This window comes from Loxodonta africana, chromosome 13 (assembly GCF_030014295.1).
Source record: "Loxodonta africana isolate mLoxAfr1 chromosome 13, mLoxAfr1.hap2, whole genome shotgun sequence".
Classification (NCBI taxonomy): Eukaryota; Metazoa; Chordata; class Mammalia; order Proboscidea; family Elephantidae; genus Loxodonta; species Loxodonta africana.
The window spans coordinates 30011013-30023325 of record NC_087354.1 but is presented as its reverse complement, the minus strand read 5'-3'; the positions used below and the strand labels follow the sequence as shown (position 1 = coordinate 30023325).

The following is a 12313-nucleotide window of genomic DNA, read 5'->3' as shown; positions in this document are numbered from 1 at the left end:
GTGATGGTCTCCAGGAGCTTTAGCAAATGGATTACCTCTGGTGTCTTTACACTGAGAGGAAGGCGTTCTTCCCTGGAACAGCAGTGGAGACTGGGTCAGCGCCTGGAGACCACTGGCCGAAAGGCAGCTCCGTACAGCACAGCCGGGGGGTGGCGTGGTGCCTAGAAAGATTCCAGTCAATACAGTCAAGCAGGGTCCCTGGCCTCCTGAAGCAGCAACTCCTAAATGCCTTCTCCCCCAACACACTTCCCACCAGAAACCACAGGGAAGATGAGTTTCAAAACAAGCTCACCTGAAACAAAGACCTCATCCCCGGTGGAGGGGAGCTGTCCCTGCCCCACACTTGCACTTGGAGACCTCTCCCCACTTGCTTCTGAGTCTTCTCTCTGGCTGTCACAGATTCTTTTGGCCCAACATTCAGCTTCTTCCTTGGCAGAAAGGAGTCTCTTCCTGGAGCCCAATCCAAACTGTCCCCATGAGAAGGCGTCCTCAGCCTTAGGCACACTATCCCTTGGAGGTGAGTGGTCTGGCAGCTGACACACCCCCTCAAGCTCAAAATCCCCCAAGATGCGAGTCTTGCTGACAGCGAGTTCAAACCCTCGCTCCTTCCCCTCCAGCTCGAGCCCCGGCCCGCTCCCTGCAAGGTCTACATTGACTTCGCTCCTCCCCACAGAGCTGCTCCCGCTGCAGTCCACCGCCCTTTTTCTCCTGGGCCAGTCTTTAATTGTGTCAGGAGGTGTCTTTCCACTGTGCTTGGGAGATGGTGTCCAAGGAACCCCAACCTCTGCTTGAAAAGGAGAGGGGGTACTAGAGGGGCAGCGGGTTGGGGTACAGGACTGGCAGATATACGTTTGTCCCCCGCTCTTGCCAGGGGTGCTGTGTGAGGAGCGGAGGCAGGGGGGTGACATGTAGCTGGTTTCAGGTTTGCCTGAGGGTCTGCTGCCCCTGGCCGAGCTGAGACCAGGGAAGGCACTCTCCTCTCCCAGGAAGCCATCCTCCTTTCTTAGAGGTTCAATGTCTAATAAAGAGCTGGGGTCTACCTTTTTAATTCGAAGCTTGGGGAGGCCCGAAGCTTGCATCTCCAGCTCAACCTCGTAGGTCTGTGGACTGGCAGAGGCTTTCGAAGGCTGAGTTAAAGTTTGCTGATTCTCTCTGTGTGCCACAGTCTGGCCCTGCGTTCTGTCTGCCGTGCGGCGCAGGCCATAGCAAAGTACCAGAGGAGAGCTGGGCACAGAGGAAGGGAAAGACGGAGGAATCACAGGGTGAGACAGAGAAGGCTGCTCGTCAGCAACCACCGTCCTTAACATCTCACCTTGTTCTGGTGAGATGTTACTTTTCAAGTTGTCACTGCCGTAGTCATCTTCATCAAGGAGGGTAAGGTACTCTGTGTCACTTACAATAAGCAAAGGGGAGGACATAGACCAGTCTGTCCCTAAACCGGCCCCAGGGCAACTATGTCTTTCAGGAGAAGACTGAGGAGAGAGGCTCCCTTCTTTCTGGTCCCTTCTAGAGTCTGTGATGGCAGCTGGTTTGCCACTTATGCCAAACACATGAACACCCGAGGTGTTAGGGTGGCACTCAGGGGAACTTCTTTCAGGATTAGAGGTATTTCTATACCGTTTTCCAATTTTAGAAGGGGGTGGAGGGGGGAGGGTGTCAGATTTACCTATCTGTGAGATTTTGGGAGGAGTTGAGGGTATAGGACATGAGTGTGATGTGGCTACATGGGATGATTTCTGGGGCTCTCTACAATCCAGTTCTCCAGGGGACGGAAAGTCCATCAACGATTCCCTAAATGGACTCTTCTTGGAAATGTCACATGAAGGAGAGTTAAACGGTTCCTTTGGAGAAACAGGTGGGGAGGAAACCATAGGTCTATTTTCTGGTCTCTCTGGGGTTTTGGCAGATGTTTCCTCTAGTGTCTGTGCTGGTTCCTCCACCTGAGAATCTCCAGGGACTTGGGGACCTGGGCTTTTTTGGTTTTGGTGTGTGCCTACAAAGGCCGTCTCTCCTAGCGATCCCAACACTGCTGAGCTTGAAGGTGTTCTAAGAGAGTGCCTGACGGGAGTCAGACATCCACTCCTGGTCTGGACAGTCAGTGGCATCTGGGCTGCTGGACACGAGGTGCTTCCTGGACTGGAAGGTGCTGACTGTGACCAAGCACAAGTCTGCAGAAACTCAGGTGGTTGAGCAGCGTGCCTTCTGGGCGTTCTCAGTTTCTTCTTTTCAGGAGGAGAGGCAAATCCTTCTGCCAGTGAGTATCCCTTTTGAGGAGTTACTGTCAGTTCAGATGGTGAATCACCGCGACATGAGGAACAGCGCTTTAAGGACTCCTTAGACACGGCCTGTTTTACAGGTGTCATTTCTGCAGGGGGTCCCAGCCGCCTTTCTGGAGTGCAGTGTGGCATCTGTGGTGTACGAGGGAGCCTTCTTGGTGTAGCTTTAGAAGAGCTTGGGGATTTCCAGTAACTTTTCTTGGGAGTCTGTAAAGAAAAATGCTCATCTCAGTACTTGAATATCATAACCTATAGTCTCTAAAGAGCGCTTTAATAATCTAGAAAATGGTTAGAAAGCTAAGTAGGAGATTTATAGTCAGACAAAGGAGAGATATTAAGTTGGAAACTTTAATAGCTTTTTCCCCCTCCAAAACAGAACTCAGATTTTACTTGTCCACTTTTTCTAACACCAACCAATGCATCCAATTTTAGTTTGTTCTCCTAAGAGCAAATAATTTGCATAATTTGCAACTGCAGCTAAAATATACTTTGCTTCTAACTGTATCACCCTGCTACTCACAGCCATCAACTAGATCTTCCCCCTCTTCAAGCAAGACAGTTATTTCTGATGTTTGCCCAAAGGAGCCTCCAAGGCCACCTCATCTGTTCACCCTCATTCAACATGTGCTCAGGGCTCCCTTGGTGGCGCAAATGGTTATGTACTTTACTACTAGCTGAAAGGTTGGTAGTTCAGTTCCACCCAGAGGCACCTTGGAAGACAGGCCTGGCTATCTGCTTCTGAAAGGTCACGGCCTTGAAAACCCTGTGGAGCAGTTCTACTCTGCACACATGGGGTCCATGGTTCAGAACTGACATGGTGGCAACTACCGTCACCACCGCCATGTGCTCACTAAGCAGCTACTATGCACCAGGTGCTGTCTGCTGGGAGGGGAGAGGTGAGTGTGGAATATATAGATGTATTAGGCACAGTAACGAAAATAACACCTGAGAAAGGACACACCCCAACAAAAAAATTTTCCCTGCCATCTTATAAAATGCAGTTAAAAACTCCAGCAGATAAGGAAATCAGACACCTCTCTTTTCTACAATCTTACTTCATCATCTCAAGAGAATCCTGGTCTGCTTGGCATTTCATGTTCAGTAGGATATAAACAAATGATAATACAGTACGGCCAAGAAGCCCTGGTGGCACAACAGCTAAGCGCTCGGCTGTTAACCAAAAGAATGGGGAAAGACCTGATGATCTGCTTCTGTAAAGATTACAGCCTAGAAACTATGGGGCAGTTCTATTCTGTCACATGGGGTCACTATGAATCAAAAATCGACTTGATGGCATACAACAACGACAGGGCTATGCACTGGACGTTATGGGCGGCGGTGGGAGGAGGCAGGAGACAATGTGAGCAAAGGCACAAAAGTGAAAAACAGCAGGCATGTGCCAGCCCATGCCCAGCCTGATGTTGCGGGAAGGTGGGGTGTGAAGTAAAGGGGGTGAGGGTTGAGGCCAACCAGGCTGGCAGGGATCAGACCACAAAGGACCTTGTCTGCCCTGTGGAGGAGACTGACCAGGGTTCTATAGAGCTGTGGTTTTCAAACCCTTCCCCATAGCTCTGGGTCCTCCCCCAACCTCTAAGCCGTTATTTTTTTAACACAAGTTCCATTTTAGGAAAACATAGAAAACCCTGCTCTAGCACACAGGGAGTCTGTAGAGTTTTAAGCAAAGTGATGGGGTCAGATGAACATTTCAGAGAGATCACTGGAGGAGATGATTTGAGAGGGAAAGGCTCTTGAAATATTTCAGGTAGAATTGATGAGAATCTGAATAAGACAGGAATTTCAGGCGTGAGGAAGAAGGGATGGGTGTAAGAGTTTGTAAATAAAATCGGCAGGACTGGATTAACTGGGCAGAAGCAAAGGGTGATTTCCAGGTTTCTAACATGGGTGACTGGATGGAGTACACAATCCAGGTGAAACACAGGGACAATTAGTGTCCATTCAGAAAGGTCTATACGCGGTGCATAGTTTAAATGGTAGACGAAGCCAAGAGAGTGGATGAGGCTATCTTCATCTCCTCTCCACGATCCTGGCCTCAGACCTGCTGCTTGCTGTCCCCATATATCCAATAACCGTTCAACTGAATCAACCCAAATACCCCAATTTCTATTATTATCATAGATTATCTGCTTTCTCTTCCCTAATGTATTCTGCAGGTTCCCTTGGCCATGTCTCTATGTTCCCCAAGAACATACTACTCTGAATGTCACAGAAATATTATACCTGATAAGCTGTAAGTATCTCAGAAGCTGAAGTGTTTCTTGAAGGCCTTTTAATCCGGACTGAGCCTTTCTCTGAGGGGCTGGTCATCTCAGACACCGCACCAAAAAGAAGCCTCTTGGGAGACCAAATGCTTTGGGCTGGAGAATTTTCTCTTTGACCTGCAAACACACACAAAAAAAGTGGTAACATTTTATTCCTTCTCAACTTCTGCTCTCCCAAGTAGTATTAAAATAGCCAGTCAATACAAGACAGAAGACAATAATTCTTGAGATCAGCTGGGAGGAAAGTCCCACCTAATTGTATCAGCAACTGCAATGACTGCTGCCTAATTTTGATAAGACCACACATCAGCCTTAGCCCGTGTTAGGAAATGTGGGCAATGGTGAGGAGCGGAAGGCAACTTGGCCTTTTTTCTGAGTTTCTGAGAGCCCTGAGAAGCTTGCCTGGTGGTCTAATACTGACTAAGCCTCACAAGGCATGATGTGATTTGTCACCGCCACGTGGTAAAGCCAATAAAGGCTTTGGAAGACAGGAGCCCAGGGAGCTTCCTGGTGGGAGAGAAAGAACATCTGCTCACAGGAGGGTGGTGTGTCTTCTTTGGGACATGGAAGCTCTGTGCTGGAACCCCTCCCAGACCTTGTCCTGTGTGTCTCTTCATTTGTATCCCTTTTTGTTATTGCAAGTATGGTGCCTCCCCTAAGCTCCATCAGCATTCTAGTGAATTACTGGACCCAAAGGAGCAGGGAAAGACAGCCGGTCTGAAGTGGAATGTGTCATGTGGACTGCCAAGCTTTGACCCTCCCCTGCCCCAGGTAACTGGCTTGTCTGTGTGTGTGGTGGTGGCAGCGGGGTGGGGGGGGGGGTGCTGTGTGAGCAGCTGGGGTCTGAACTGAACCCAGGGGGAAAAAAAAAAAACTGTTGCTGTCGAGTTACCCTATAGGACAGAGTAGAGCTGCCGCATAGTTTCCCCCATAGAGTTGCCTGGTGGATTCGAACTGCTGATGTTCTGGTAAGCAGCTGTAGCTCTTAACCACCGTGCCACCAGGGTTTCCAAAAAAAAAAAAAAAAAAACCATTGCCGCCAAGTCGATTCCAACTCATAGTGAAACTATACGACAGAGTAGAACTGCCCCATAGGGTTTCCAAGGAGCACCTGGTGGATTCGAATTGCCAACCTTTTGGCGTGTATAGGATTTCTTATCCACCACACAATTTGGTGTCAGAGGTGGGTGATCTCAGCATCCCTGGTCTGGTTTGAAACACTTAGTGCAGCAAGCAGGGTAGCTAGAGAGAACCTTGTCTGTTCAGCAACTAAAGTAATTTAAATTCATTAATATAAAAACACATATCTGATTATCCAAGCTAATCATGGATAAAAGGATGAAGAATATACAAAAAGATACATGGGATACTTGTGTGTACCTGGCCATATGGTCAATGAGTAAACATGCATTAACCCCTCTTGAATAAATGAATTACCTAAATGATAGTGTGGACAACCAGTTGTAGGAATCCAAAGGGGTGACTCAGTCTTGGCAGAACTGTTCATATAGTCATCGCCTGAACCTCAAATATACATACCTATTCTACAATACCCTTCTCCAATGTCAAAAAAAAAAAGCTACATTTCATATTTCTTTCCCCGAAAACACTTCCTACCCAGCCAGCATGGACTAGTAAAGGTACGTGGGTATGCATGCTACCTGACTTGTCATGCTGGAAGGAGTGAACTCTCTGCACACTTCGAGACTTCGGCTGAGATGCAGAATAGAAGAAGCCAGAATTTGTCTTGCTGAATAGCAATTGCTTGATTCGAGGACTTCGTCTCAAACTTCGTTCTGTGAAACCCAAACCACAGTTAGGAACCAGGGAGAACTGGAAGTGTGACATTTTCCATATTGTCAGAAATGGGTAAAAATATATAATACCAAGTATAAGACAGAAACTCCAGACAAACAAATGCCTTTAAGAGACATCTGAGGTGTTGACATAAGGCTAAGAGGAGTTTTCTATATAGCCCCAACAAGGTATAAAAAGACACCCACTGATCCACTAGACTGTCACCTTCAAAAGTCTTATATGCCACCACTTTTAAGCATGATGTAGGGTGAAAAAAAGGTATGTGACTTTCATAAAAATAAAAAATACGGGTTTCATGTGTAATAGTTATTACATATGTTCGTATAGAAATAATACCAGTGGGAGTATATGCTAAAATGTTAACAGAGTATTTCTGAGTTGTGGGATTCCCAAGTGATTTTTAAAAATTTGGCTTCTCCACATTTTCTGATTTGTCCAATAAACAGGAGTTATTTGCACAGTTAAAAAAAAAAGATGATTTTTGAAACTAAATTTATAATATGCTGTTTTAAATAAGCCATAGCACTTTGTATGAAGTAGTATAGGCCTTACCCCAAATCTCATTTCTATTGGGTAAAAATATTTCTTCTCCAGAAATTCTCTCAGTAAATTCGGTGTAAAAGAACATTCACCTATAAACACACACTGAGCTATGACTGTGGGCTCACAGCTGCCACAATTTCTGTAAAATGTCTTACAATATGCCAGGTGACAACACAAGAGAGGTTTTTAGAAAAACTAGGTACAATGCAAAAAAATAAGCTAAATGTGGGTAATGCTCACCATTTTGTCCTTTTTCAGGGGACTCTTCAACAACGCCAATGTCAGGACCAGGATCAGAGGACCTTAAAGAAGGACAGGCACAGGATTGTTCAAGGTTACTTGTAATTAACACACATTAAAGAGATACAGCTTCTCACCTACCAGGGTTGGATAACATCAGCATTGGCAAGCACTGTCTATACTGTTGTCAAGTGCAAATGGTTACAACTTTTTTTTGAAAACCAATTTTGCAACATCAAAATTAATTTCAAATATATATACCTTTTAAAACCATCAGTTTCACTTACAGTAATTTAACTTATAGATAAACTCACACAAGTATGTAAAACCACATACACAAATAATGGCAAGATGGAGTCTTGATAAGATGAAATAGATGCGCTTTTCTCTCTATTGCTTCTGCTAATGACAGCTAAAAACTTGGGACATTGTATAAAAAATAAATATTAAAAGACTGAAAAGTAGAAAGAAGAAGGCAGACTCGCTAGGGACCTCAGAAACCAAGGAAAGACACAACAGTGAATCCCCTGCAGTTTCTTTCTGCTGCAGATATCCTGGACTGGGTGCCGAAGAAGCCAACAACAGGTACAAACAAAAACAGCCCCAAGAAGAGCTTTCTCTAGCCAAAGCACTAAAAGAAAGGCAGCCTGGCAAGATACAAAACTTTTAGACAATAATGCCCGTACACCAATCAAGTGCCGTGGAAAAAACTACAGCCCTGACCATACCCCCAGCAGCAAAGGCTGAGTGGGGAGCCCAGACTTCAACCCTGGCCTGGTAGTAATGAGGTCCACCTCCTAGTGTCAACAGGTGGATGGATTTAAAAATTGTGATAATATCTACTCAATGGAATACTAAAAACCCACTGCCATTAAGTTGGTTTTCACTCAGGGCGACCCCACATGTTACGAAGTGATACAGCTCCATACGGCTTTCTTGGCTGAATCTTTACAGAAGCAGGTCACCAGGACTTTCCTCCACAGCACGGTTGGGTGGGTCCAAACAGCTAACCTTTAGGTTAGTAGTCAAGTGCAAACTTTTCACTACCCAGTGACTTAACAGGATTGGAAACCCTGGTAGTGCAGTGGTTAAGAGTTCAGCTGCTAACCAAAAGGTCAGCAGTTCAAATCTACCAGGTGGTCCTTGAAAACCCTACGGGGCAGTTCTACTGTATTCTATAGGGTCGCTATGAGTTGGGATTGACTCGAAGGCAATGGGTTTGGTTTTGGGTTTTTTTACTGAGAAATAAAAAGGATGAAATGTTGATACATACAACAGCATAACCTCAAAATAATTATGCTGAGTAAAAAAGGCCAGGCAAAAGAGTACATACGGCATGATTCCATGTACATAAAACTCTAGAAAATGTAAACTAATCGGTAATGATAGAAATAAGATCAGCAGTTGCCTGGTGATGGGGACAGGAGAGGGGTGCACAAGGACTCTTGAGTAATGACTATATTGACTACCTTGGTTGTAGTCATGGTTTCATGGGTATACAGATGTCAACTTATCAAATTATATATTTTAAATATGTAGTTTATTGTATATCAATTTATAGCTCAATAAAGTTGTTTAAAAGGGACAGTTATCCATAGTCTATTACTTTTGCAACACTGTTTAAGAGTGAAACTTGGAGATAACCTAAATGGCCATTAAGAGATTAGTTAAATTATGACATATCCATATTAAATAATATTTTGAAATTGTTAAAAAAGAAAGGATTTATATCTGCATATACTGGCATAAAAAGATGGTTCAAGAAAAGTGGGGGAAGAAAAAACACAGAATTTCATAAGGGATCCCATTTTGTGGGGAATACGAGACGTTTACATTTAATTATTCATCCATTCTTAAAATATCTATTGAATAATGAAATATAATGGGCCCCGAGGTGATAATTGTTTAAGCCAGGTGATATGCACACAGGGCTTCAATATAAGAGTGAGTACTCCTGTCTATGCTTAAAATTTTTCCATAAGAAAAACCATTTTTAAAATATTTGTATTGAGCTTCTACTATAAGTCAGGCACTAGGAACAGAACAGTGAACAAGAAAGACTATTCCTGTCCTTTGGGAGTGTTTATCTCAGAGAGGAGTGGGAGACTTGGTGGAGAAGAGAAAGACAGTCAACGGGCTAACTTTAAACAAGGTAAGTGCAAAAAGTGATAACTGCCCTGAACGAAGTAAAACAGAATGAGGCCTATAGCAGTGGTGTAATGGGGGCAGGGACATTAGGTTGAGTAGTCAAAGAGTCCTCTCTGAGGGGCTTATGTATTAGCAGAGATCTCAAGGACAAGAAGAAGCCAGCCTGAAGCAGGGAAAGAGCACTACAGGCAGAGCAAACAGTTCAAGGGCCCTAAGGTTGGCATGAGCTTGGGTGTACCAGAGTAGCCAGAACAGAGAAAGCAGGGGCAGAATAGTAAAAAGTGAGGTTGGACAGGGAAGTCGTGGTAAGGAACAATGGAAGAAAACCTAACCTCAAGTATAGTTTAAGAAGATCACTCTGGTTATGTGAGATGGATGGACAGGGTGACAAGAATGGAAGAGAGAGACTAGTTAGGAGGCTATTAGAATTGCCCAGGCAAGAGAAGATGGTGGCTGGAAGGTGGCAGGAAGTAGTCTGTCTTGGGAAAAAGAACTAATATATTAGATGTGTGTATGAGATGACAGAAAGGAAAGAATTTTGTATGACTCTTAGAATTTTGATTTGAGCAACTAGGTAGATAACAGTGCCATGAAGAGAGCGTGGCAAGACTATGTGATGATGGTAATGAACAGGTTTGTGAGTCTGTGTACATGTGGTGTAAGGGAATTCAGAACAGGGTAAGAGGGCTGGCCTACCAAATACCAAGATTTATGAAGCTATAAAAATTAACACAGTATCTTGTTGTATGCAAAGTTAGAAAAAAAGAGCAATGGAAACATAATTAGGGAGGCCCAAACAGACTGATGCGTACGTGGAAATTTGAAAAATGACTCAACAGTGGGAAACAGAAAAAACTAGTCAATAAGTGGTATGAGGATAATTGATTATCTGTTTAGTGAGAGATGATGTTACATATACAAAAATAAATTCTCCCAAACTAGGAGAAAATATTTGCAACCCTTGTAATAAATAACATAGTAATATATATAGAATTTATATTGAACCTCTACAAATAAGAAAAAGACAAACAACCAAACAGGAACATGTACAAACAATATGAATAGGAAATTCATGAGAGGAAACATAAATGGATAATAAACACATGAAACAGATGATCGAGTTCTCTAAAAATAAGGCAAATGCAATTTAACCATAGTGAGATACTATAACACCATCAAATCAGAAACCATTTTAAAATTTTATAATATTGAGAGTAGGCAGAAGTGTAGAGAAAGGAAAGCTGTGATACACGGGTTGCTGGGAGTATAAACCGGTAAAACGAAAGTACTAGAAACTGCCTCCAAAATGGAGTATGTGCACATCCTGTGATCTAGTAATTCCACAGGTAGAGAATTCCCACACGGAAAGACAAGGGGAGACGCACAGTGGGGGAAGAAAGACAGAACTGAAAAGTTCAACCGTAGAACAATGCAGTAACGATGGTGCATTCATAAATGGAAAAGTGTACAACAGTTAAAATACTATGTATAAACAGAAAAATTTCAAACAAATGTTGAACAAAGAAATTGCAGAATGATACATACAGTAATGTATTTAAATATGCACAGGAATAATGTGTATATACCTATCTACAGCAATATAACAAACAAATAAAAATGCATAGTAATGAAAAGCACTAAATTCAGCAAGTAGCTGCTTCAGTGAAGTGAGGAGAATAAGACTGTCAAGTGTTACCAATGGGCTTCAGCTAAAACAAACTGTGTTTTTAAATTTGTCTTTAAAATATGAAAATTTATATAACTTATTTGATAAAGCTGGGTAGTGGACACATAAGTTGTTTTTAAATTGCAATGTTATCCACATAAAATTCACCCTTTAAATAAAAAGTGTAGAATTTAGTGGCTTTTAGTATATTCACAAAGTTGTACAATTTTCACCATGAATTTCAAAATATTTTCATCACCCCCAAAAGAAATCTTATACGTATTAGCAGTTACTTCCCATTATCTTCTCCCCTAAGCCCCTGGCATCCACTAATCCTCCTTCTGACTCGATGGATTAGCCAATTCTGGACGTTCCATATATGTACATGCAATCATATCATATGTGGCCTGTTGTTTCTGGCTTCTTTCACTTAGTATGTTTTTTAAGGTTCATCTATGTTATGGTACATATCATTCCTTTTTATGGCTAATATTTTATTGTATGGATAAACCACATTGTGTTTATTTATTCACCAACTGACAGACATTCCAGTTGCTTCCTTTTTTTGGCTATTATGAATAATGCTGCTATGACCACTTGCGTACGAGATCTTGTATGGAAGTACGTTTTTAATTCTGTTGGGAGTGGAATTGCTGAGTCATATGGTAACTCTTTAATTTTTTTTTTTACTATTTATTTTATTTTTGGTGAAAATATACACAGCAGATAATTCTGTGTTTAACTTTTTGAGAAACTGCCAAACTGTTTTCCAAAGCAGGTGCTTGATTTTATATTCACCAGCAATGTATTTCTCCACATCCTCGCCGATACCTGTTATTGTCTGTTTTTTTTTGTTTAATTATTATCGCTATCCTCATGGGTGTGAAGTGGTATTTCACTGTGGTTTTGATTTGCATTTCCCTAATGACTAAAAATTTTTAGTTAATGACTAATAGTGTTGAGCACTTTTGCATGTGTTTATTGGTCATTTGTATATCATCTTTGGAGAAGCGTCTAGTCAAATCCTTTGCTCAATGAAGGATTTTTGTTGAGGTGTAGGAGTTCTTTATATTTTCTAGATTTTAGTCCCTTCTCATGTATGTGACTGGCAAATATTTTCTCCCAATCTGCGGGCTGTCTTTTTACTCTCTTGATGGTGTCCTTTGGACACAGAACTTTTTAATTTTGAGGAAGTCCAATTTATCTATTTTTCCTTTTGTTGTTTGTACTTTTGGCGTCAATCTAAGAAACCGTTGCCTAATCCAAGGCCACAAAGATTTACGCCTGTGCTTTCTTCTGAGAGTTTAACAGTTGTAGCTCTTAGGTTTTAACCCTTTGACCCG

The 12313-nt window shown here is 42.7% G+C and overlaps 1 protein-coding gene across 1 annotated transcript in view; it reads right to left on the bottom strand.

Annotated features, from left to right (window-relative positions):
* Positions 1–12313, bottom strand: part of TICRR (TOPBP1 interacting checkpoint and replication regulator) — a 52987-nt gene that overhangs the window by 1727 nt on the left and 38947 nt on the right. Inside the window, exons 17-21 of the mRNA XM_010593832.3 lie at positions 7157–7218; positions 6217–6351; positions 4515–4672; positions 293–2483; positions 36–161 (exon numbers count right to left, since the gene is read on the bottom strand). Of these exons, the coding sequence (XP_010592134.2) occupies positions 36–161; positions 293–2483; positions 4515–4672; positions 6217–6351; positions 7157–7218 (2672 nt within the window). The remainder of the gene's footprint in view (positions 1–35; positions 162–292; positions 2484–4514; positions 4673–6216; positions 6352–7156; positions 7219–12313) is intronic.